This window comes from Dromaius novaehollandiae, chromosome 20 (assembly GCF_036370855.1).
Source record: "Dromaius novaehollandiae isolate bDroNov1 chromosome 20, bDroNov1.hap1, whole genome shotgun sequence".
NCBI lineage: Eukaryota > Metazoa > Chordata > Aves > Casuariiformes > Dromaiidae > Dromaius > Dromaius novaehollandiae.
This window is the reverse complement of record NC_088117.1, coordinates 8,338,227-8,362,650: the sequence shown is the minus strand read 5'-3', so window position 1 is coordinate 8,362,650 and position 24,424 is coordinate 8,338,227. Positions and strand designations below refer to the sequence as shown.

General features: G+C 46.6%; 4 protein-coding genes across 6 annotated transcripts in view; 2 read left to right on the top strand and 2 right to left on the bottom strand.

Annotated features, from left to right (window-relative positions):
• The first annotated feature begins 568 nt into the window (after positions 1-568).
• On the top strand, positions 569-6,294 carry LOC112984178 (torsin-1A-like). The gene is made up of 5 exons (XM_026101824.2): positions 569-808; positions 1,188-1,453; positions 3,201-3,376; positions 3,468-3,595; positions 4,882-6,294. Exons 1-5 carry the CDS (start codon positions 604-606, stop codon positions 5,130-5,132), a joined length of 1,026 nt encoding a protein of 341 aa, XP_025957609.1. The 5' UTR covers positions 569-603; the 3' UTR covers positions 5,133-6,294.
• A 2,140-nt stretch (positions 6,295-8,434) lies between these two features.
• On the bottom strand, positions 8,435-13,157 carry TOR1B (torsin family 1 member B). The gene is made up of 5 exons (XM_026101818.2): positions 12,940-13,157; positions 12,559-12,824; positions 11,583-11,758; positions 10,993-11,120; positions 8,435-10,528 (listed from the first exon to the last, which is right to left on the bottom strand). The coding sequence occupies exons 1-5, from the start codon at positions 13,118-13,120 to the stop codon at positions 10,251-10,253; spliced, it is 1,029 nt and encodes a 342-aa protein (XP_025957603.1). The 5' UTR covers positions 13,121-13,157; the 3' UTR covers positions 8,435-10,250.
• A 137-nt stretch (positions 13,158-13,294) lies between these two features.
• The window catches only part of PTGES (prostaglandin E synthase), a 31,946-nt gene continuing 20,816 nt past the window's right edge, over positions 13,295-24,424 (top strand). Inside the window, exon 1 of one of the 3 annotated variants that reach the window (XM_026101821.2) lies at positions 13,295-13,873. The gene's annotated coding sequence lies outside the window, so the exon portion shown is untranslated. Of the gene's footprint in view, positions 13,874-16,504; positions 16,642-24,424 lie in introns of those variants that run through there. The other 2 variants (XM_026101820.2, XM_064523753.1) reach the window with 2 other exon arrangements.
• On the bottom strand, positions 14,277-18,007 carry LOC112984176 (torsin-1A-like). Its single transcript, XM_026101819.2, has 5 exons — positions 17,781-18,007; positions 16,349-16,617; positions 16,087-16,262; positions 14,984-15,111; positions 14,277-14,850 (listed from the first exon to the last, which is right to left on the bottom strand). Exons 1-5 carry the CDS (start codon positions 17,965-17,967, stop codon positions 14,606-14,608), a joined length of 1,005 nt encoding a protein of 334 aa, XP_025957604.2. The 5' UTR covers positions 17,968-18,007; the 3' UTR covers positions 14,277-14,605.

Genomic DNA, 24,424 nt, shown 5'->3' with positions numbered 1-24,424 from the left:
CTCAGTGGCAGTTTTGCTTTCAGGGAAGCGTGCGGATAGTTTCTTAGTGCTCGTGGTGGTGACGGCTGGGCTGCCCCCCAGGTGAAGGTGTCAGTGTGTGTTCATTGAGGAGTGAAAAGGCTTTGTGGGATAGACCCAATTTTTTCATTTAATCAAAAAAAGAAGGCAAAGCCCCAGGCTGGGTACATCCAGCACCTCTCTCCCTGCGGGTGCGTCCCCTGCGCAGGGTTCAGAGGGGATCGCCACATCCACTCGCAGCGCCTGCTGCCTTGCGAGGACAGCGCTGCCGACTGGTTCAGTGAGTTTAATGTTTGAATTTGAACAAACTGTTCAATCGGGTCAAGCCCATCGGCCTCAGCCAGCGGGCTGTGCTGCGCGGTATGCGCCAGGGTTGAGTCGCGTCATGTCGCGACTCGAAAGCGCGTCACGTGACGGCGGGGGGGGGGGGGGGAGGCGCCAACATGGCCGCCTGCCCTCAGCGCCGGCCCCACCTCTGCCCGGGCCCAAGATGGCGGCGGCGGAAGCGACGCGCGGCGGCGGAAGCGAGCGAGCGCGCGGCGGCGGCAGCGGCGGCAGCGGGGGCGGCGGGGTCCGGGCGGGGCCATGAGGCTGCGGCGGGGCGCGCTGGCGGCGGCGCTGGCGCTGCTGCTGCTGCTGGGGCCGGCGCGCGCCGTGGAGCCCATCAGCCTGGGGCTGGCGATCGCCGGCGCCGCCGCCTCGGCCCTCACCGGCTTCATCTCCTACCCGCGCCTCTACTGCTACTTCAGGGAGTGCTGCCTCCAGCGCCACGACCAGCGCGCCGCCGCCGGTGCGGGCCGAGGGGGGGACGGGGAGCTGGCTGAGGAGGCCGGGGCAGGCGGCGGCGGGGGCAGTTGGGGCCGTGTCGGGTCCCTGAGCGCAGCCGGGGAGCCCCCGGGGAGGGAGCAGCGCCCGGGAGCACCGGGCTGCCGAGGCTGCTCGGGGCGGGGAGGAGCAGCGGGCGCCGGGGGCTCCCCGCGGGATCCGCTGGGCGCGGGGTGCGGGTGCTCCAGCTTGGCCAGCCCTTTGATCCCTTCAGGGTGGCAGAGTTCGGGCTGGGGCTGGCGTTGGTACGGGGCCCTCCTTAAGGGAGACTGGAAACAGGTGGGACTAAAAACTTGTCTCTCTTCTTGTTTTTTTTTTTTTTTAATGGTGTCTTCTCTGTCCAGGTCTTCAGGAGAGCTTGGACAGAAAGCTCTTTGGGCAGCACCTAGTGAACAAGGTGATTGTAAAGGCTGTGAAGGGCTTCTTGAATAACACGAATCCCAAAAAGCCTCTCGCCCTGTCCTTGCACGGATGGACTGGAACAGGCAAGAACTTTGTCAGTAAGATAATTGCTGAAAGCATTTATAAAAAAGGCCTGAAGAGTAAATACGTCCATCAGTTTGTGGCTACGTTACATTTTCCGCATGCTGACAGCATCAGTCTGTACAAGGTAAGAATACATTGTGGAACTCGGAGCACAGTTCTGCAGCAGTAGTCGTTACAGTGATTTAGAAGTTAGGGCACAGTCAGCACTAGAAGCCTAGATGCTATTTTGCGCTGTAAAACGTAGCCTTGCCGGTTTTGCAATCCCCTAGATGGAACTGGATAAATCCTAACGTACACCAGGACTGATTTCCCATGAATGTGAAGGTGTTTTCTGCATATGTTTTGAGTCTGTCTTTAGAGAAGAATGATGTGGTTCATTTTCATTGCTGCATACTTTGTCTAGAGAGGTAGATCTAGAGATCTACCTAATGATAAGGGATATTCAGCAGGCTGCAGTGGATGGGTGATATGCTGATGGGCATTGCAAAAACAAATAATAATTTGTGACTCTGGATAACCAGCTGACAGCTGTCAAGTATGTCAGGTACCACGGATAGCTGAAGGGTGTCTGAGATGTGAGTGCACTTTTCTCCTTCATCACAGACTGGACAGATTATTTTTTCTATGTATCCATTTCCCAGCTGTGAAATGAAATTACGAAAGACTGTCCTCAGAAAGATATAGATAAAAATATTTGGAATTGTTCTGCCAGCCTGGTAGAAGTGTCAGTGCAGTACTGTAGGCATGCGGATATCATGTGGGGCAGCACATTTCAGACACGCATTTTCTGTGTTCTTGACTTCTTCCAATGTTGTTGGTAGCAGAGTTTGAGTAGCACTGTATTCCGTATTTGTCTTCAGTGTGTATATGTTGAAATGGGAATAGGATAGTCTAAAAACCTGCTTTCTGTATGGAGGAAATCTGTTTCCTCTCTTACAGCCTACTGTTGCCCTTTCCGCAACTGAGCTGTTTTCAGATAAAATGGATCCTTTTCTGCCTTTGTTATGAAGTGAATTCATTGCTTGGGGAACTTGCTGTCCGGGGCAGTAGGAGGAACCATCCCTTCTTATCTGCGGTGCAGCCCATATCGTCTTCCTGTGTTGCCTCAGTGTGGTTCAGGGATTGGTTAAACAGGCAATCTCAGAAAGTGATGAATCATTGTAAATGGCCAGAACAGTTACTACTCATTCATCTGCCAGACAGATCCCTCCCCCCCTTTTTTTCCTTACTATTTCATTATTGATCTTAAATGTAACACTTAAGCGAGAGAATCTTTAAATCATAACAAAGCATTGTCCTTCCTGAACAATGCTGTGTTTTAAAAAGGGCTTGCAATCACCTTCACTTAACTTCTGAATGATTAAAACTTAGGACTGAGAGTTTAATTCTGTTTGTACTTAGGCTAGTGACTTGCTCTATAAATGTAATTTCTCACTGGTGCTCTTCAGGTAGCAAATTTATATTATTTGTTGTTTTGACACCTAAATATGTTTAGACCGATGTGCTGCCAAAAGTAGTCAACCTGCTTGACAGGGCTTAGCTTTGTGCTGCTCTTCCTTGGTGGTACCTGTCCTTTGTCCTGGTATGCAGTCTTTCCTTTTTGCTATGTTTACAGGAATATCTTTTCCCTGAGGAGATTTCAAGCTTGCCCCATCCTGTTTCTTGGTATCTTGTATTTTGAATCATAACCGGCATGACATTTTGTTGTAGTGTTATTTATAGCTTTTAATACCTTTGGCTTCTTCACTAAAACGTGATTAAGATGGCATAATTGAAATAACTCTTCCAGTACAAAAGTCAATAAGCACAAGAACTATTTTCTGTCTTTTCAAATGAACTTTTTCAATAACTTTTATTTTTATGCCTCCCAGGACCAGTTGCAGTCATGGATTCGGGGAAATGTGAGCATCTGTCCCAGATCACTCTTCATATTTGATGAAATGGATAAAATGCATGCAGGACTCATTGATTCCATCAAACCATTTTTGGACTACTACGAGCTTCTTAATGGAGTATCTTACCGCAAAGCCATCTTCATATTCCTCAGGTAAGAAGTGGCCTCTCAGGTTTGCAGTTCTGCACGCTCAGTGCACTATAAAGCTGCCTCCAGCTACAATCTTTGTTTTTTCTTTACTTAGCAATGCAGGAGCTGAAAAAATAACAGAGGTGGCACTAGATTTCTGGAGAAAAGGAAGGACAAGAGAAGATATACAGCTCACAGATATGCAAAATGCACTGTCTGTGTCAGTCTTCAATAACAAGAACAGTGAGTAGATGTTTGGTTACTTTTGAGGTTGTAAATCTGTCTGGATTGACAGCTTCTCAGCCATTTCCAGTGTTGCACCAAGATATGTATCTCTGTTTATTGAGTGCTTCTTCCATGCTTTTGGGAGCCACCACATCTAGTATTAAGATTCTTGGAGGAGTTTGGGCTTCTGTAGAATGCTGGATGAAGTCTCTGGAGATGTCTGCCAGATCATCCCGCTAATATTAATATATAGCGGTGGATTTATCAGCTGTTGACGGTGTCCCTGTGAGCAGCAGTAGTGTAAAAAGTGTAAATCATATCTTTGTTCTTGAACAGTAGAGAGATTTATTTTCTGGGAGATAGGAGTATAAACAAAAGTGGTGCTACATTTAGTGTAAGGGCCTGTGTTTGTACAGCTGTGGTTTCTACTTGATGTGGGCTCCAGTTTTCAGCTAGTGAGAAGCCATGATGCAGGTTTGAGGCCTACAGACTGCTATCGAAATGAAACGGAGGTTAGGAACTGTGTGTGACTTGGCTACCGGCATGTTTGCTGGGTGACTCTGTTGGATTGCATATGTTGGGGGATGTCTACTCTGTGTATTTATTGACATTTTAATGCGTTGCAGGGAAAACAAGCAGAAAAAAGTCTAGACAGTAAGACTAGGTATTGCGCTAGCTGATAAATGTATGACCCATACAACATTTTATTATGGAGAAGATGGTTCCTTGCCTGCGACCCACTTAGATCACCTGTCTTGCTGAGGCTGGGAAGAGCCTTCAGGCAGCTTTTAGGAGCTGTTTATGGGGAACATTCTGACCCTGCTGTGGGGAGTGCAGTGCTTCCTGGGTTTTCTCGCATGGGATTTCTGGATGAAAAAGGATTTTAAGATAATTATGCTTTAATATTAGCAATAGAAGCAAACCTACTGTATTTTTTTTAAAAGGCTGAGTGCAAGTTCCAAAAAAGGAGCAAGGCAGGCTAGTCTGGGAAAGCTGATATGAGAGAGACAAAATCTGGGCTTCCGTAGGAGAAAGAAGTGAAGGTACAAGACCAGCAGCTGGGGAGCAATGTATTCATGGAACAGAGCTCCAAAAGATCGCATCTGCCAGTCTGTCCCAGGCTTTATGCACAAAGTACTGTGAGAATGGGCTTGTATTTGGGCTTTCTCGTCTGTCACAGGGCCCTAACTCACAAGCGAATTCTTACGATGGTTTGTAGCAGAGGGATATTGCTCCCTTTTAACCCATAGGTCTGTGTAACTAGAGCGGTACTAACAACCCTCCCTTCTCTTTCCCTTTTGTAGGTGGTTTTTGGCACAGCACCTTGATCGATAGAAATCTCATTGACTACTTTGTTCCCTTCCTGCCTCTGGAATACAAACATGTGAAAATGTGTGTCAGGGTTGAGATTGAATCACGTGGCTATGCTGTGGATGAAGACATTTTAACCAGAATAGCCGATGAGATGACCTACTTCCCCAGAGAAGAAAGAATTTATTCAGATAAAGGATGTAAAACTGTGTATGCCAAACTGGATTATTACTATGACTTCTAATGCTTTATTGCTGCAATCTGCAAAGAAGCAAATTAACTTAATCACAAAGTGGAATAACCAGGACATTTCATTTTTATGCACTTTTTTTTTTTAAAAGGGAACGTTATTTTTAACTGGTGTGTAAATAAGTGGCAGTGCATCTGCGTTTTTATTCTGTCAGTAGTCATGGCTCCCATGTGCTTTGGTCTTGTGCTGTCAAGGTAAGAAAAAACTGTTTCATGAAGGTGAGGGCTCTTTGTCTATCAGTGCCCAAGACTTGCCTCAGATTGTGTGTTGATTGTGAGAACTGTTTAGCAGACCATTGGCATGGATAGTAGGATGGAGATTATGACCTAATTTTAATTGGGTTTTGGTTCAGTGGGGGTGATCTCTAGACAATATTGAGAATCTTAATCAGAGTCACTATGTCTATGAAAGGCTTCACTGGGCTTGTGTGGGAATATTCTTGTAACCACATTAAGAGTAGGATGTATTTTCTCCTTGAACAGCTTTGCTCTGGTGAAGATGAAGGGAATTGTGTCATTAAAATGTCCACGGTCTTCTATCTAGCATTATGAAGTACCATTGTCTTTCTCAAAACTGTGCTATATATTGGCCTCCTTTGTGTAAAACAAGTTAAGAATACAAACTTCTCTTTGGTGTGAAAAGCATTCAAAAGGCAGGACTTTAATAACATTAAGTAGAAAGAGGAAGCAAGTCAAAGTCCTTGACTACCACTTTGAGTTGGGTTCTGCTTTGGTTGTTTTCTTATGGGTGAAATTGCCCTCAGTGTGCTCCGCTCGGAATGATTTTCTCGGGTAGGAAGGAAAAAAGTGTGCTGACTGCTGAGTTGGTTTCATGGAATGGGTGTAACTTAATGGGAGACGTGTGTGTGGTAAATCTTACACCAAGGAAATGGAAAAGAGGTTTCTTCTCTTCATCTAAATGTAAAACTAAAAGCTTAGCTTGCAGGGTTTTCCCTTTGTCCCTTTCTCACAATGCTAGGTGCCTTCGAGGCAGGCATGAAGACAGATCCCAAGGGCATTTGAAAAAAAAAAGGGGGGGAGGGAATGTGTCAGCTGAAGTTACTGCAAAGAGTCTGTCAGACTTGTTTCTAAATGTAAGCACTGCCGAGGCTTTTTTCATTCCAGTTTCTATTCAAAATAAACGTTTCTCACTAGAAGTGTGTTTCCTAACTACCTTCCTATGTTTATTTGCATTGTGTGATTTGATGTTAATTTTGCACAAACTTAGCATCTGCTGAGGAAGAGCTGGCTGAAATGTTGAGCTGTGCTTGAGCACAGATCTCTCCCTTTCTGGATGCAAAGGGAATAGATATGGGGAGGAGATGTGATTGTTACTGGGTGAAAGGGAGACAGGTGGCATCTGTAGTGGAAACTGTACTTCTCAAGCACTGGTGCTAACTACATTTGCATGCATTTTGCAGAGGAGGAAGACTTCAGCAGAATCTAGTTTTAGATGTACTCGTCTGAACAGTATCATAAAAATGAATTTGCCTTCTAGAGAGTAGAACATCCTGCTTGTTGTCTCTTCCTCCCACCGTGATACCACTGTCTAAATAGTAACTCTGAAAATACTGTAGTCTGAGATTTAAGCTGCACACGTTTCTAGTAGCAGCATCTTGAACTATTCTCTGCAGGAGAAAAGTGGGCCAGTAAGATGGGCAACTATCCAGTTCTGCTCTGAAGCTGTATAGTGTATTATACAGCTGTATACAGTATATTATACTGTATACAGCATATTAGCTGTATAGCTAATTAACTTATCAGTCCTAGTATTTGTCAGCAAAGGGGTGCTTTGAACTTGGTTATTTAGTGGTTTCTTTGACATAGTGATTATAGTGAATGACTTGCTATAACTGGGTAATGGAAAAATGCGGATGTGATAACAAACTTTTACTACCATCTCGTAACTTATCATCAAAAGACACAGGTCAACGAAGCAGTACTGTGGCTCTTCTAGCATTAAATACACGGTTAGTTCTGCTCTGCGTGCCACTGCAGTATCTATACTAGCAAGTATTATCCAGAGGATGTAGGAAGGATGGTCAAAGACTGAAGGCTGCCTCTCTGCTGCATCTCTTCTGTTCCTGAGAGCAGCAGACCTGGCTAGGGGCACTTCCAGCAGCTGGGTAAAAGGAATAGGTGTGCCTGAAATCACTCCAGCATTTGATCCTGCAGTTCTCTCTCCTCTTTAAACTGTATGGTTTCAAAACAGATCCCAGCTGTCTCTTCCTTGCTGTGACTGGATAACTTTGGCCATTACTGTTTAACATTTTGTTTGAAATGGGAGTGGACAGCTTCAGGGAAAATGTCAAACAAGGGAAAAGGTCTGAGCCCTAGGAAAACAGTTCATTGGCTGGGTGAGAGTAGCTGAGCTGTTGCTGAGACTGAATTTTGTTTGTTTTTGCCAAAGTCCACTACAAGCAACTGCTGCTTTAATTCAAACTTTTCTATAGGGTAGGTTCTCAGCTCTCTTGCTGTGCTCATAAATGATAAACTATAGATAAAATGCAAGCTGACCTGAACCCTTTGTAGTAAGTGCTGCTCCCTTGATAGAAAGAGGCCCTCTGCCTCTAAAGACTCATCTGTTTGACAGTAGCAGGCCAAGCACCTAAGTGGTTATGTGTGCAGAGTGGTGCAGACCCAGAGCTCAGCTTCTGGGGCAAAGTCCCAATGAATAAAACCACTTGTGGTTCTGATACCTACTCCTTAATGAATTTCTTTGTGCATTGTTAGAAACAGCACAACACGTGGTCTGTAACAACATGAACAACTAACTGCTCAGGGAGGTGTAAGCTGATGCCAAGAGCTGTAACCTTACTTGAATTAAGCTGCAATTTACACACTGGGTCTTTTTCAGTACTAGGGAGACTGCACATTCTCCAGCTAGTGGAGATATGATGAAAGCCTGTAGTCCCATCCCACCTTTCCCAGCTCAATGCAAGGCAAAGAACTGTCTTGAATACCAGCTTTCCCAACAGCACAGAAGAGAAATAGTTAAACAAGGTACCTGAGGCGTATTGGCCCAGCAGTGCCTGGCACTATGGCTAGTAACAATAAAGCAGAACACGCAGAGACATAGGTGCTTTTTTCCTATGTGCACATCTCCTGAACTGTATTTAACTACTGAAATTATCATGTTCTTGGATGACATGTCAGGTTTTAATCTGCTTATCGAGCTCTTCTTATGAAGAAATATTTAAGAATAAAGGAAGCTTAACAGAAAGCTGCAAGGTAGCCGGCTGGAAACGGCATAAAGTAGTACTTTTTGGCAGCTGATAACGACTCAAGCAAGAGAAGAAGAGTGACAAGATTTATTCCAACTGCAATACAGTACTACTATTCAGTGTTTTTAGATTGCAGAAGTATTTTGCATTCAGAGTAACTGAAACTAGTTGCAGCATTTACACCCATGAATAAGTCATTAATAGGCAAAACATTATATATCAAAAGCAACAGTCCAACATCCCAAGGTTAACAGCTAGTTAGCGTTTGGCTCTGGAGATTGCATCAGTGTGAACAGTTTGCCAACATCTGACAAACTCCACCTGAGGTTGTAAAAGAAAACTGACACTTTTAACTTAGAGGTTAACCTAAGTGTCAAGCTCTCAGCTGTAGTTTGTATTAACATTATAGTGTTGAGACCTATAAGTTCTGCATCACTTCTTAAAGCAAGCTGGAGTATAAGTGAGTTGATTCTGCAGCACAAAAATAGCCCACTCCCTCAAGTCAGTTTAAGTCATATTACTATCCTCTTGTGTAAGTGAGAGGCACTTCTATCTTGCACTAAGCTATTTGATCCACAAATGATGGATGATAAAAGAGTTAGAGCTTGCCACATCCTAAGTGGGTACCTTTCCAGGTGGGTGGAGGTTATTTTTTTCCTGGCTTCCTAAACTTTCAAATTCTAATTTCATCTTACCCCTTGGGCAAGCTGTGTTACTCACCTTGCCACACAGACCTCTAACTTTAAAAACTACTTTAAAAATACCTATCTAGTGAGGTATGGGAATGTTGCTCTGTGATCCAATTTCCCATACTCCCTTCTCTAGGAAGGGCTTTGTATTTCTATTGCTTACACTTCAGTTAAAAAAAAAAAAATACACTATTAAAAAAAAAAAAAAAAAGACCTCTGCCATGAAAGTGTCTTCCAGCAAGGTGAGAGCAGGATTACCCATTCCTGGTCTACTGGGTGCAGTTGGGAGGAACTGTTAAAGATCTGGTAGACTTCAGGCCCAGGAGCCTGCAGGCAGACTAACCTGGCAAGTTGTAACAGTCAAATCCCTCAAATAATTCCCTGTGCTCAGGGAGACTAACACCCTAGAGTTACCACACAAATGCACTTAGCCCCCTTAGTTAGAAAAATATAAAGAGAGAAAAGATCACAATTTCTTCTCCTCCAAAAGGAGCAGGGGGCAAACAATTACTTTCTCCCTTTTTCTGCTGTTTAGTAACAGACATCCCTGAGCTCATCGTGACTTTCCACATCACCAAAGGAGGAGACACGATGTGATGCGAGTCAGACATGTGCTGTAATTCTGCCCCTCTGTCCCTGAATAGCTGATTCCACCTGTATGAGCCACAATAGCATCCATCTGCTCTGAAGAGCAAGGAGTCTTCTAGCACGCCAGCTTCTTACTGGCCATGCATCAAGTATCACCCCCACAGACACTATTGTAGGCCTAAATACGCCACACCACCTTTGATTTCACTGGCCCATGAACTAGACCCTCCACATACAAGGAAGGGAGTATAGCTGCCTGGAAGAACTCCTTTGTTTTACTCCTTTGCTCTAGTCTAGACTTTTTGTGGAAGAAAAATGAAGTATTTAATAATCCCAGCACTTAGAAGAATAAAGCAGGAGAGGCTGTATCCAGCGTTATATATACTCTGCTTAGAAATTCTCAAGGGGGGGAGCAGGGGAGGCAATATTTGGATACCTGCCAGTTCCAAGATGAGCAAAGGGATTTCAAGTTTCAAAAAAATAAAAAAAATTTAAAAACCCACATGGCTCACTCTGGGATTTTCATCATACTCCTTGCAGTAGTAAAAAGCTTAAATGCAAGTATACAAATTGCAAAAATCTCTGAAAGTGCTCTGGAGAGGTGAAGGCTCATCAGCCCTCAGCCTTTGTATCTCCCATCACAGTGTCCCAATGAAAATTCAGCTTGGCCTGTACAGTCTTGCAGCCTTTATCGGAGTAGATTTTCTCCTCTTTCGGGAAGAAGGTCATCTCATCAATCACCACCTCAACAACGTTCTCATTGACAGCATGGCCACGGGATAGCATTTCAGCCCTGATGCACATCTTCACGTGCTTGTGCTCCAGGGGCAGGAAGGGGACAAAGTAGTCAATGAGGTTTCTGTCAATGAGGCTGCTGTGCCACAGGCCACCTGGAGGAATTGGGAGAAGGAAAAAGTGTGTGCATGTGTGTATATATGCATATATATATATATATATATATATGTATATAGGAAAGAGTTTCTCTAGAATCAGGCCCACATAAGGTAGGATCTGCAGGACACTGAATTCATAAAGCAGATCATGTCAACCGCTGCTCAAGGAAGCGAGGAGTGCCAGTCAGCTGCATGGAGCAGGGACTGTACCTTGCCCTTGTCACTGCTACCCTTTATACCCTTTCGTGTGCCTGCAGAGCCACTTCTGCACCAAGAACTTTCTCATGAGGCCATAGCACTGGAGCAAAGGGACTGAGGGGAATGGGCCAGGGCATCGTTGTAAAAGGTGGGGGACGCAGGAAGCAGAGCAAACTCAAAGCAGGTTGAGGTACAGATTGCAGAGATGAACCCTGCATTTAGGAAGTTAAGGAATTTCACATTTTCTGGGGAAACTGACTTACTATTCTTGTTATTGAAGACTCCTAGAGAAAGCACTGGCTCCAGGTCTTTCAGCTGAATCTCCTCCCTCTGCTTTCCATTCCTCCAGAAGTCAAGAGCCACTTTATTAATTAAATTTGCACCTGCATTGCTATTCATGAAAGAAAAAGTTACAACAGTGAATAGAGACAGACTGAGCAAGAGTTTCTTTTTAATTGGTTACATGTATCATTTATCTTCTCCAAGATGAAGAAATCACCAAAACAGAAACCCTTAACCCAAAGCTTATGGCAAGTCCCCAATTCTTATGAATTGCCATGCCATCAGTGCAACCATCCCAGAGAACTTCCCCAAAATCTGAACTCTCACATGATCTGCACTCTGGGCCAGTCTCACGAGCTCAGCACACCGCAGTTGTCCGCCATGCTGCGTCAGACTTGCTCCATCCACTATAGGCACAAGCCCTCCCGTTTAAGGGCTCGTAGTGCTCCCCTCTATGTTTATAGTCAGGGTCTTCGCTCTGGAGCGGTTCTGCTGTGCTTTGAATCATTGTCATCATATACACACAGATTTATTTCAGTACCTTGAAACAACTGGAAAAGGTGCTACAGACCTGAGGAAAATGAAGATAGCTTTCCTGTAAGACACCCCATTAACCTGCTCGTAATAATCTAAGAATGGCTTGATGGCATCAATGAGGCCCGGGTGCAATTTGTCCATCTCATCGAAAATAAAGACAGAGTGGGGACAGGCACTGACATTGCCCTGGATCCATTTCTGCAGTTGCTCCTGGAAAAAGAGGTCAAGAAACAGTGAAAAACGTTGCTTGTGGATTTACTGCAGGTTTGTATGTAACAGACCCTAAGGACTGCCTTTCAGAGGCTGGTGTCACACGCTCACTGGTTATATTCTTTTTTTCCCACCAAAGGAGGGACCCTTTCCCCTCTTTCCCCCAAAAGAGGGCCATAAACACTATGATCCCTTTAACGTGTAGCACTGAATTTACCCATGAATTCTCTTCCCACTCGCAGATGAGAGACTTTCTCAGTCTTTCTTCTCAGTGAATGGATAAAGCATGAAAACCAGAGGGAGACGTGAAGTCTTGGAGATGAGAAATGCTTTTTTCTTTTTTTAAATCGGTGTTTATTCCTACATACAAAACCCCAACCTACCAACTCATCAGACATTAAAACACAAAGACCAGGAGTCTGATTTCTGGGAATAAAGTCACTCAAAAATTGCTCGCATCAGTTACACGTCCCCATAGCTTCGTTTTAAAGCAGGGTTTCTTTCCTGCCAGCGAGCGCCACAGAAAGCGGCAGATGGCATCAGCGAGAAGGAAGCACTGGGAAAAGCCACTCTCGTTTCTGATTTCCTGGCATTTTGGGGCAGTGCTGTTTCACTTTCCGAACACCCAAGGAACCGGTTCAGCCTCCTCTGCCTCGGGAGCTTGGCACCAGCTCTGGCAACAGGTGGCCGAGCGTAAAGCCGGGGCGCTCCCAGCCTGGAGGCACTTGGTGACTTTCCGCAAGGCGGTCAGCAGTGCCCCCCCAAACCAGCGCTCCTGCACCCCCGGGGGGGCCCGTTACCTGGTAGAGCTTGACCTGGTGCTGGTGGGGGAAGTGCAGCGTGGCCAGGAAGAGGTGGACGAACTTGCTGCGCAGCCCGGCGGGGTGCAGGTGCTCGGCGATGATCTGGCTGAGGAGGTTCTTGCCGGTGCCGCCCCAGCCGTGCAGCGACAGCGCCAGCGGCTTCTTGGGGCTGCTGTTGCGGCTGAAGCCCGCCACCGCCTTCAGCACCACCTCCTTGGCCAGGTGCTGCCCGAAGAGCCGCGCGTCCAGCTGCGCCCTCAGCGCTGCGGGCAGAGCGCGAGCTCAGCGCGCCGCCGCCACCGCCGCCCGGCGCCCGTTAACGGCCACCGGCCGCCGCGCGCAGCGCCGCCCCTCCCCCCGCCGCCCCCCGCGCGGTACCGGTGGCGTTGAGGCGGTGCCCGTCGCCGGGGCAGCACTCCACGTAGCTGCAGTAGAAGCTGGGGTAGGAGAGGTAGCCGGTGAGCGCCGAGGCGGCGCCGATGGCGATGCCCACGCTGATGGGCTCCAGCGCCGCTAGCCCCGGCAGCAGCAGCCACAGCAGCGCCGGCGCCCGTGGCATGGCGGCTCCCGCGGCCCCGCCCTGCCGCCATTTTGGGGCGGGCGCCCCGCCCTGGCCCCGCCCCCGGGCACGCCCCGCGTGCCGCCGCCATCTTTGAGCGGGGCGGGGGGCGCCGGCGCCGGCCTCGCCCTCCGCTGATGACGTCGGCCGGCCGTGACGCCAAGGTGGGGGAATGACGTCAAGGGTCCGGCGTGACACTGTTATCGCGGCTGTCTGCCAGCGGTGCCTGGGGGAGCGAGGTGGTGAGGCACTGGGGAGGCCCACCGTGGGCAGGGGAGAAGAGACTGCCACGCCACAGTGCCCCCAGTCCCCTCGGAGGGAGCCGAGCCCCGTCCTTGGTGCGTTTGTGCAGGTGTTCAGGGTTCATCCCTCCCCTCCACCCCAGCAGGTCGTTCCTAGAGGACAACGGTGCTAACATGTTTCCTCATCCCGTGTCACAAGACTGTGAACCTTCTCGCTTTTTTTGACCAGCACACCAGGGAGTGACGCGGCAGCATACTGATCTGGAGCGTGCCATCGGGCACAGGGGACCGCTGCTGGTGACTGCATCAGACGGTGAGCAGACCACAGCGGGGCTGTGATTAGTGCTGAACTCTGCAACCTCCAGAAGAAATGCTACCCCAGAAAGAGCCTGCTGGATGCTTTCTTTTAAAATACCGTCCCTTGGAAATGTGGCTGTTCAAGGAGAGTCATTTCCCTGTGTGTGTGTCACAGCAGGTGGCTGTAACGGAAGGAGACTGTATAACAGTCAAGGTGAGCCAACACTGATGCCTAGCTATCGGGAGAAATGATGTTGAGATATGAAGGGTTTCTCTGCATCCTTTTGATTTACTGCTCAGAGGTAAAGGCACACAGTGTTCTCTGATGCAAACAGCTCAGGTGGTATGGGATAATTAGGTACGTCAAGGTGAAGCAGTGGTGCCTAGTAGAGAGAACACCAAACTAGGACCACTGCCTCTGACCAAGGCCTGTTGGATGTGTTGAGAAACTCAGTGTCCTCCTTTGTGCTTCAGTTTCCATACCTGTAAAGCAGGAACAGTGTTCCTGATCTCCTTAGTGATTTGTTTGAGATAGGTGGGTGAAAATCAGTATAAACCAAAGCAGATACAATTACTGAGAATGATTATTTATGAATAATCTTATTATTTAGGGCAGTGCTAGGACTTAAGGTACAAACAGTCTTGCAACAGAAGTGGGAGGTTGTACCCTTTAAAATACTTTTGTTTGGGAGTATTTCTGGGGCAAGAAGAGCAAATCTCATCACCCACATATGTTCCTCTTCTGCTTACTCTATACCATGACTGTCACATTGTCCTATGTATTTATTTAAGGGCTTTTGCATAAGACTGCCTCTGGTATGCAAGAGCCCAGATATCTTCAAGGAAGAATGTGTAGATTGGGCTTCAGGGAGGGGAAGGCAGTTATTGTTTCTTCCATCTGCTGTATTCTTGTAGCAAGAACACAAGGCATTTGGCTTTGTAATGTCTAGGTGCTCAGAGTCACTCTGGAGGCCACAGTCTTGCAGCCTTTGCTGGAGTAGAGTCTTTCTTCACTGGGGTAGTCAGTCATTGCCAAGGCAATCTCTGTCATGAGGTCTTCATCCTCGAGGTGGCCTTGCGAGCGGAGCTCCTCCCGGACACACTCTCTCACATGTTTATATTCAAGAGGTAGGAAAGGAATGAAATAGTCAATCAGGTTCTTCTGGATCAGTTGACTGCGGAAGAAACCACCTACGAGAGAGAATGGAGGGCTTTACTGTTGGGTGCTGTGGAGGCCGGTGTGTCTCTGTGCACTTCCGTGGTCACTTTACAGGAGACAGTGCACATCAGCAGTCTTGGGACCTGGGAGCCCAAAGATACTCACTGTTCAAGTTGCTGAAAATTTCCTCAGACATCAGAGACTGCAACTCCTTTAGAGGAATTTCTTCTCTTCTCTTCTGCCTTCTCCAGTGATCAAGAGCAATCTCTGTTATCTTATCTCCTCCGGCATTGCTGTGAGGAAAGAGATTCACTGGATCATTAGAGCTGTATCTTTGCCATCCTTATTGTCTGAGCAATGGTTTAAATTGTTCTGTTTGATTCTGCACTAGAATGGAGGTGGCACACTCATACAGACGGGTGTTGCTCAGAGATGGGAAGTCACAAGGACCACACTCTCTTCCAGATGAAAGCAGTGTCAGAGGGGTGAACAATCCTCCGGGACAGTGGTTTAAACTACTGAGTTTGACTTTTCAGCAGAGCAGGGGGATTGGTCATACTATCAGGTGTCACTTAAAGGCTCTTTAACAAGCTGTCACTCAGCTTGTTAATCATTGCCTTGCACTGAAATAGGTTGTGTTTGTGTTTGTAGGCCATGTGTTTGAGCACAACAGCAAGCCAAGAGGCACACCAGCCCGAAGCTCAGGGTTCGAACTCAGATCAGTCACGTGACATGGACATAGCTGGGATGACCTTCAGCAAACAGATTTTTCCAGGAATAATACATGGAGGAATTGTGCCTCCCTGATCTCTGTATGCAAGGAGCCTTCAATACGTGAGTCCTCCCCTCTCTGCATGTATGGAGCTGCCGAGCCTCCTTAGGTGAGTCCCACCCATCCTATAAAGACCTGACTGCCTAGTGCTGATGTTACAAAGCAAGATAAAACATATTTACTGACCGCTGGGGAAGCTGGTGTGTCCAGGACTTTTGGGTACCTGTCCATAACCCATTCACTTGAGGAGTGGGAATCTGTTCAGCCCTAGGACAACTCATTCTCCTTATGGTGTAGTGTAACTCAGATCTTCTGGCTGACACGATGGCTGGGCATGTTCATTGACAACATGCTGTAAAGACAGACAGCAAGGGACCCTGAGCTGCTCAGCCATGCTCGCAGCCAGCTGCAAACCTATTAGCAATTGCTTCTCCATTTGAGAACCCTGCTGATTCTGTGGAATTGTAATTCTTTTGTGGCCTTTGGATTTCCTTACTTCAGGAAGAGGAAGATTGCCTTGCCATAATAAACACCGTCAATCTCTTCACGGTAGCCAAGGAATGGCATGATAGAGTCTATCAGGCCATGTGGCATCTGATCCATTTCAGAGAAGATAAAAAGGGACCTTGGACAGGCACTGACATTCCCCCGGATCCAATTCTGCAGCCGCTCCTGTGAGAAGAGGCAAAATTATCTGGGATTTACATTCACAATTGCAGATAAATTGTTTCAAGAAAATAAGATAAAGTTGGAAATACCTTATACAGATGGACATGTGAAGCATGTGGGAAATGCAGTACTGTGCTGAAGTGGTGCACAAACCTCCTCCTTGGTATATGAAGCTGATAGAGGTTCTCTGCAATGATACTGCTGACAAATGATTTGCCCGTTCCTGTCCAGCCATGGAAGGACATCACCAGAGGCTTCTTGGGCCGTTTGGAATAAACATTTGTGCTCAGAGCTCTCAGAACTGTTTGGACAGCAAGATGCTGGCCAAAGACTTTCCGCTCCAAATCCATCTTCAAAACTAAAGGAATGAGGGGAGAAAAGAGTGAGTAAATGCCATATTATTCCTCCTCTTTTTTTGTTACTGCTGAATGACCAGCGGGGAGAACAAATATTCACTGCCTTCAGTCCATGTTGAGATTGTGAATCAGTAGAGCATCAGATTCACAAAAAGAGTCTTGATTTACTCTTGAAGGCCTTTTTGAGAACAAAGCAGTTTGCAGGAGTTAGGCAGGAATCCTGGTATTATTATAGCTACTGCCTCCTTGGGGTAGGATCGATTGTATTTGCAGAGACGTGTTCACTGCCTGTTGTAAATTGTCATTAACTGTTTTTGTGGCATCTGACATTCCTCGTATTTATAGAAAAGTGTGCTTCTGTTGCCACATTCTGTCCTCAGTATACAGAGTACTGCAACTGGTGTCTCAGTGGCTAGAATACTTCCAAGAAAACTGCCAGTTTGTAAGCAGCCAAATCCAGAGCTGGTGCTAAGTGACATATAAGTAGCTGAAGGTACACAGGTCTCCAGCAGTTGAGAGTTTGTTTTGAAATCTGCAGCCCAGCCCTGAAATGAAACATTATTTGTAGTTCCATGACAAAGGAAGGGGGCATTTCTAGATGGCAAAATCAGGAATTTATGGTTAAAAGATTGTATAACCTTTTATCAACCATTTACTAGTTCCCTGCAGGCAGGGAACTGCCCAACTTCCTCTTTCACTCAGGACTGTTTGATATTCACCCTGTTCATCCCAGGGAAAAGCAGCAGTATGTTTTGAATCTTAGAGCTACCACTAATTGCTGCTCTTCTGACATACATTACAAGCAACCACTGTTTGGGGTGTGGAATACCACTGGGGTGTCCATCTCATGAAGACGTGGGATTATTTCATTAGCTCTTAACCTTGAACTCCGCTCTAGAATTTTGCCTGCTTCTGCCAATACAAACCAAGACATCAGCAAGGAAAATGCTCCAGTGCTTCAGTGACGAATATGGTACATGATTACACGTAGGATAAGCTATTTCAGCCTTTGCCTTCTTGAGGTGCTGTGGGCAGTAACTCTTTTCTTTCCTACAAACACCCCAAAGAAGATTGACATTAAGAAGGAAGACCTCCCTTCCCAGGGAAGGACCACCAGACAGTCCCACTGATGACCTAGCTCACGATGCCCTTGCCACTGCCTTACCTGAGAAGTTTAGTGTGTCCTTCATATTGCAGCACTCCAGGAAACTGCACTTGAGCCAAGAGTAAGGGGAGAGGAGCTGCCAAGCAACAGCAGCCCCTCCCATGAAGATCGAGGTGCTTAGGGGGTCCAGAGCTAGCATCAAAGTGGGCATGAGAATAAGGAATCCGGCAGCATTCAGAAGCTTCATGGTGGGAATGGAACGCCCGCTTGGCTCAGCAGAAAAGGAAAGCAAAACAGAAAGATGCAGAATAACTTCCTGGAGTGTGTGGCTTTAGGCTGTTGAAGCAGATGGAAGCCAGTTCTCCTGTAAGCTGGGTATGTGACTGATTTAATGTCAAAAACAGAGTTATCACACTATTCCTCAAGAACAGAAATTGTCATGAACAGGGTGTTGCTGCCTCAGTAGAGAGTTTTATCAGAACGCTTCCCAGCTTTGAGGTGAACAGGACTGAAACCTCATAGCATCTTGAGCAAGGTACTAATTGGTCTGGTGATTAACCAAGAACATAGCAGTGTTTGTTCTGAGCTGAGTTCCCAGGGGGAACTGGACACCTAGCATCACAGAGCCCAAAGATTTCTGTAGAAGTGGCTGGAGCTCTGCATCTCACAGGGCTGAAGGATTCAAAAAGCTGCTGTTTAAAAACCAAGTTTTCCAAGCTGATATTTTGTTCTGATGACTTTATGGTATTCCTCCTGCCCCCAAAAATGCATTTGCAAAAGGGAAAGGACACTGAAATAGCCTTTGTTTTCTCAGTGATTTTTTTCCTCTTTTAAATAACTCTCCTTTTATTCTTAAAATCTCATTAGAAAGAACGCTGACTGCACTGTTTAGTATTCAAGACATGTTCAGGGTTTGATGTCTCCCTTGAAACAATCAGTGCCTCTGAAAGGACTTTCCGACTGCCCTGTGGTGCTCACTGCTGAGTACCCGGAAAGCCCTGTTGTTACCCACTTTGGACAGTTCTCTCTGTCAGCTGCCCTTGAGTCAGGCATGGTTTAGGGTCTTGGCCCCTTATTCCAAGGTAGTCTACCTAGATGACTAACCTGCAGTGGGGTGTCTTCAAAGCCCCCAGACTTTGGGGTGCCAAGGAGCTACATGGAGCCCCTCAGATGTGGGGCTTGCCAGGCTTTAGGCTGCAATCGCTCCCTTAGCATACACGGAGGCTGCATAGAGGCCAAAGGAAGGAATTGGCAATAGGTTTGTTATGCAGGTTTCCATTTTGCCTGAGCTCTCTCAGAACTCTATTGAAGTCAACTCAAATGTCGATGTTTTCACAAAAGTGGTTAATTTTGCTGAAAGAATGCTGGATTTTTTCCAGTCAACTCTGTTTTGTTGAGACACTGCATTTGTCTTTGCTGAACACTAGATGGGGTGTCAGCAAAAGGTTTTAGACCATAACTTACAGGGTAGAGCAACTTTCCCCAAAAAACAGAAAGTCCTGCCTGAGCAAAGTAAAAGAAAAAGGAGCACAGATCTGCAAAAAAACCAAACCGTTTGTGTTACAAAATGTGATTTTTTGGGATACCAGACGACCCAGCGCTTGTGGCTTTTCAGGCTTCATGGGGGACAAGAACTTCATGGGCAATTTCAGCAGGGGACCTGAGACCACCAGAGTCATCTTTTAGATGAAGATGGAGAGTTTGAACAAAGAAATGAGGCTATTTAGCTGTGACCTGTAGCTTCTCTTGGCTGCGCATCTGAATTAAGGGTGCAAGCAGGTTGCATCGCTCACCTCACAGACTTGAGCAGATGTTTCACCACCCGTCTGTTGAAATGGAGTTAGATCCTGTGAACTCTGAAATGGATTGTCAGCTCTGAATCTCTAGGGTAAAGTGTGCTTCTCTCTTGAAAAGGGTGAATTTGCTTCACAGTTTATGCTTCACCCCTTTCTCCTCAAACTGGGCTAGTGTGGATCCTCTTCTAACTGATGACATGAAGAGGGTGATGATATGTCTATAGTAAATTCTTCACTGTGGTTCTGTGCTGTGTCTTTCCATGAGATGCCACCAGCCTGGAAGGGATTGCATTTCCCAAAACACAGATATGAAATGCACAGCAGCATGTTAGAAACAACACAGAGAAAAAGAATTACCTCATCCATGCATAGAAAAAGGATAGGATGGGACTCATCTATAGATCTTCTCCTTTCCATATGGGAGGGAGGTAGCATTTATTTCCTATACAACAATAGGATATATGCTGCATAACAGGCACCAGCTGGGTATTTAAATAACCTTCAGCTGCAACATATAATGCTGTTATCTCATTATTCCTTACAAGTTAAATGGGTTCAAGCTGGGTCCAGACATGGATGAGATGTCTAATAGCAGTGGTGAGGTTGATACTGGTGGTAATTTCCTTGAACAGCTGTTTGGAAGCTCCAAGCGGAGCACAGACCCCTCAACACACAGTCCTCAGTTCAGTGTCTTGTCACCTGCTGTGTTGTGCTGGTAAGAGCATCAGTTCTGACCCGGACTCGCTGCCCTTTTGTGCCCTGGCCACAAAAATGGCATACGGTCATATATTCCCACTGCTGTGCCCCCCTGCCCCCCCGTTCAGCATGGGAGGAGGTGGCAGCTCAGCCTGCAGCGAGTCATCTTCAATCAGCTGCCACAGGCTGAAGTTACTGAAGATTCATAGCTGAGGGGAAAAAACTTCTAAAAGCATTCACTGTGCAAAAGTTGATTTGGGGTGTTGGTGGTTTGCAGTGTTGATCAGAAGTGGAAGTGCTGCGGTGGGAAGGTGATGGTACGGGGGAGGTAAGGATGGGGGTGAATTACAGGAAGAGGGAAGGCAGAGGATGTGGAATGGGCGTGTGGTGGTGTGAGGCGGAGGATGTGGGTGGTTTGCAGTAAGTAGGTAGGAGTGGTTGGGCTATTGTGATAGGGGAGGTGGTGGACATGGGGTGGGTGTGGTGCAAAAGGAGAGATCAGGAATGCAGAGGTAGGGCACTTAAGGCCAGGGATGTGGAGAGAAGAAAGTCCCAGATGGGAGCTTTACTTGGTCTTACTCTGATTTTGGTATGTTGAAATTTTCTGTCACCCACTCACAGATTGATTTGTTCATTGCTGGTTTAAAATCAGTGCTCTCAGGATTCGGGGCTCACAACTCCATGGCAGAGAGCCTAGAGAATTTGGGGTACATCTGGTTAGCGTGGCTCCCTGATCACGAGGCAGCATACTTAGCAGTTCTGTCCCTGAGCTGGAGATCCAAGACATCTACTGTCTCCAGCCATGGGGCAGCATGCTAGGAATCTGTGTTTCAGCTCTGCCTTGTGTCCATGGAGTGCAAAAGGTTTACAGGTAGAAATTGTAGGGTCACTGAACCAATATTTTTCCCAGAAAAAGTCTTCATTTTTGTGAGAGAATGCATAAGCTCCTCTATATTTCTAAGCACTTTATGAAAGAGGTTTGGTAATATGAGCGCCATGAGTAACAGGGATGAGATGCTGAACTGGCAAGAGCTTCTCACTGAAGGTTTCTAATTGGAGGAAAAGAAAAAGTGGAAAACTCGGTCTTTCCTATGTTCAGTTTAATTTTTACCCGAACACACCTCTGTCCATCACAGCTTCTCTCCCTGTCTTCAACTGTGTCTAGACACTCTCTAGTGTTTGGAGTTTTTCTGAGAGGACTGTGATTTATTTTTGACTTTTTGGAGGGTTTTTTTTTCCTCCTGTATGTGTGGCTTGGGTTTGTTTTCCTTTCCTGCTTTAATTTCAGCATCATCTTCCAAGCGTTCCTCATCTCTAAACACAGAGATGAGGCAGATACAGGAAAAGGCTGTCACTCTGACGTACATTGGGATCTTTTAAGGGGGGGAATTGTGGTGGGCTTTATCCAAACACAGAGCCTGGCTGCACTCTGAGGATAACACTAAGTGCTGTGGGAAGGCTCTGACTCACTGGAATGCGTCCGTTGACCTTTCTATAATGTGACAGTAGTAATAACACTGGACACCAAAATCTACGTTAATGTTGAACAAACATTGTCTAATTCTAGCAACACCCAGGGAGTCAAGAGACTGTCATCCTTCTGTCGCAGGTAGGGAAACTGAGGCTTGGAGAAGATGGAATTTCTTCTTACCATGGTATTTTATAGCAAAGGAATTAGCAACTCTTTTCTCTCTTTAAAACCCTTACTCAGGAACTTAAGCCGTGGTTTGCCTTGGGCAGGTTTAAAAATCTTTGTCTGCAGTCAGAATCACAGAGTCCCTTGTACCACTGTGCACGGCTGTGCTGTGGGAGGAGGAATCATCTGACAAGGAAAAGAGATGGTTGAACCCGGGATTTGGGTGAGGGGAAAAACATACACATATTCAAATAAATCTGCCTGGGTGAAATAATTCCTTTGATCATGTCTGATTATCTGTGCAACTTTGATGGCTTTCAGGGATGCTGTTTCTAGAAAATTGAATTGAGAAGTCCTTTCCTACAACAACCTTAAAGTCCCTTTGTCTGAGCTTGTAATGCAGTCGTAGACCAGAGTCTCATTGTGCTCTGTGCTGTACAAGCAGGATGAATAACTAACTAGTCCTAGAGACCTCATGCCTTTGGGTGCAGTGGTGACCTGGACCAGAGCTTCACCTGGTCTACACTGGTACAGCACCTGCCTACCCAGGACAGTGTACAGCAGCTGAAAGGTTTATCAGTGGTGATTTTGATGTTTGGCCACAGTGAATGCTGACAGTCTCTGCAAAGAGGGACAAATGTGATTTTTATTCAGGTAAGACGTGGTTTTCAGCAGGTGGAGCTATGCAGGTAGGGTTGATATAGAAATGAAAGGTGAGGGAGAGGAGGGGAGCCTCTCTTAAAGCCATGCTTAATCTGTGGCACCGGTGCAGGTGAGAGAAGCTGTTGGCTCACATTTCTTGCCTCCTGTGGGAACTTCCTTGAAAACTAAGATTTTTATAGATGAGTGCAAGGTGACAAGCTTACAGGTTACTTCCCTGCCCTTTGTAGGATGAGACCTGTTGCCGAAACCCGTTTGATCTTTCAGTCATACCCAGCTCAATCAAAAAATGAGATAGGAGGTGGATGGAGAAGGGCTCTCTCAGAACAAACATAAGGGGTTATTTAAGTGCCGCAGCAGGTGGACTGGCTCTGTTCCTCCTTACAGCACTGTGCTTTACCTATTGTCCTCCAGAGAAAGAACGCATGGAGGGAGGCAGTTCTCTGGCTTTGGAAAAAACAGGAAGTTTCTTTTCACCTGAACAGGAGAAGGCAGGACTGTTACGGTGAGAGGCTTTGAGGATACCGACTTTCTAAATCCATAGTTGGGTAATCTTAACAGGTGCCTATTTTTAGAATGGATTTTCATGCCATAGACGTGCTCCAAGGTCTTGGAGTTTTGGTGCCAGGAGTTAAGAGGTTCAGGTATAGCTTGGAGAAAGTTACTGATAAGAGTTTAAGTACCAGTGCTTTAAGGAGAACAGGAGTGGGAAATGGGCATGCATCTACAAGCAGCATGTGTTGTGAGAGAGAGACAGACGGACATGGTGGAAGTTGGAACCGCAAGCACGTGTGTGCATGTCTGTGTGTTAGCATGAATCCTTGTAGATTCGTGGGAATGTGTAGGCAGGAAGCAGGTGATGCTAGAAGGTCACCTGTGCCTTCCAGCCCTGTCTGCAAAGCTGAACTGGAGAAAGTGCCTACTGGAGCCTGTACCGGTACCTTTTGACATGGCCAGATTGCATTTTCTACAGCACCAGAGTTTAGGAGGCCTTTGCTGAACTCGGATTAGCTCAGATGGCTATTTTGTGTGCTGGCTTGGAGGTCTCCTGGTGCACAGCAAGGTGATGCCGCAGCTCAGGCTCTAATGGTGTTGCCCTGATCCAGGTGCGAGTAAACAATAGCCACCTTTGGACCATGCAAATCCATCCAGGTTGGTGGCTGAGGGAAGTACCCACTGGGCAGGAACTGAACAAAGCAAATCAGGGTGCGGGGCCCCCCGGGTATATTACCAGCCTGGCCTTTTCACCCCTCACTGCGCAGAGCTGGCTCTGCTGCGCAACCATAATTGCCTCTGGGTTCTGATTTCAAGATCTGCATCGTGCAAGATGAATAATGTACAAAGTGGAAGTCATAAAGCTAGTAGATGGGCTATCAGGTTGCACATGGATGCTGGGAGTTAGACTCTGTTTTGACTTGTAAGCTGAACACTCCTGGTGCAGACATCCTCTGTGTTATGGAAGTTAGGCCTGTCGGCCACCATAACAGGGCTCGACCCTAGGTTCCCGCAGAAAAGTTCAGAGTCAAATCAAAACAAATCAGATAATTTTAATCATGCGCGTGCTGTAATTACAGCTCGAGCTGGGTGCCTCTGAAGAGGGACCCTAACATAAACAAATCCTGGGTAATTATAGTCTTTTCGACTTACATTTCCCACCCCTCACGCGATAGTTAGACCAATAATAATTTTTTTGGTCTGGGGTCTCCTGCTCCTCATTGGGTCTCATCGTCATTCTGAGGCAAGCTGTTTTTCTCCTTATTCTTGTTTTTTGCAGTCTCTGATGATGGTTGTACCTCTGTTTTTGTTGGGTCTGGCGGTTGTCTCCCAAAGTCTTATTTTTCCCCATTGTTTTGGCGTCTTCCCTCTCGGAGTCGGTGACACAGGTGCGCAGACTGCGTGTGGCTCCCCTATCTTCC

Coding starts and splice junctions, on each gene's coding strand:
- LOC112984178 (XM_026101824.2), top strand. CDS start 604: ATGAGGCTGCGGCGGGGCGCGCTGGCGGCGGCGCTGGCGCTGCTGCTG. Junction 1,454..3,200: donor ACAGCATCAGTCTGTACAAG/GTAAGAATACAT, acceptor TATGCCTCCCAG/GACCAGTTGCAGTCATGGAT. Junction 3,377..3,467: donor GCCATCTTCATATTCCTCAG/GTAAGAAGTGGC, acceptor TTCTTTACTTAG/CAATGCAGGAGCTGAAAAAA.
- LOC112984176 (XM_026101819.2), bottom strand. CDS start 17,967: ATGAAGCTTCTGAATGCTGCCGGATTCCTTATTCTCATGCCCACTTTG. Junction 15,112..16,086: donor GCAATCTTCCTCTTCCTGAA/GTAAGGAAATCC, acceptor CTTTCCTCACAG/CAATGCCGGAGGAGATAAGA. Junction 14,851..14,983: donor AATTTTCAGCAACTTGAACA/GTGAGTATCTTT, acceptor TCTCTCTCGTAG/GTGGTTTCTTCCGCAGTCAA.
- TOR1B (XM_026101818.2), bottom strand. CDS start 13,120: ATGCCACGGGCGCCGGCGCTGCTGTGGCTGCTGCTGCCGGGGCTAGCG. Junction 11,121..11,582: donor GCTATCTTCATTTTCCTCAG/GTCTGTAGCACC, acceptor TTTCATGAATAG/CAATGCAGGTGCAAATTTAA. Junction 10,529..10,992: donor AGTCTTCAATAACAAGAATA/GTAAGTCAGTTT, acceptor CAATTCCTCCAG/GTGGCCTGTGGCACAGCAGC.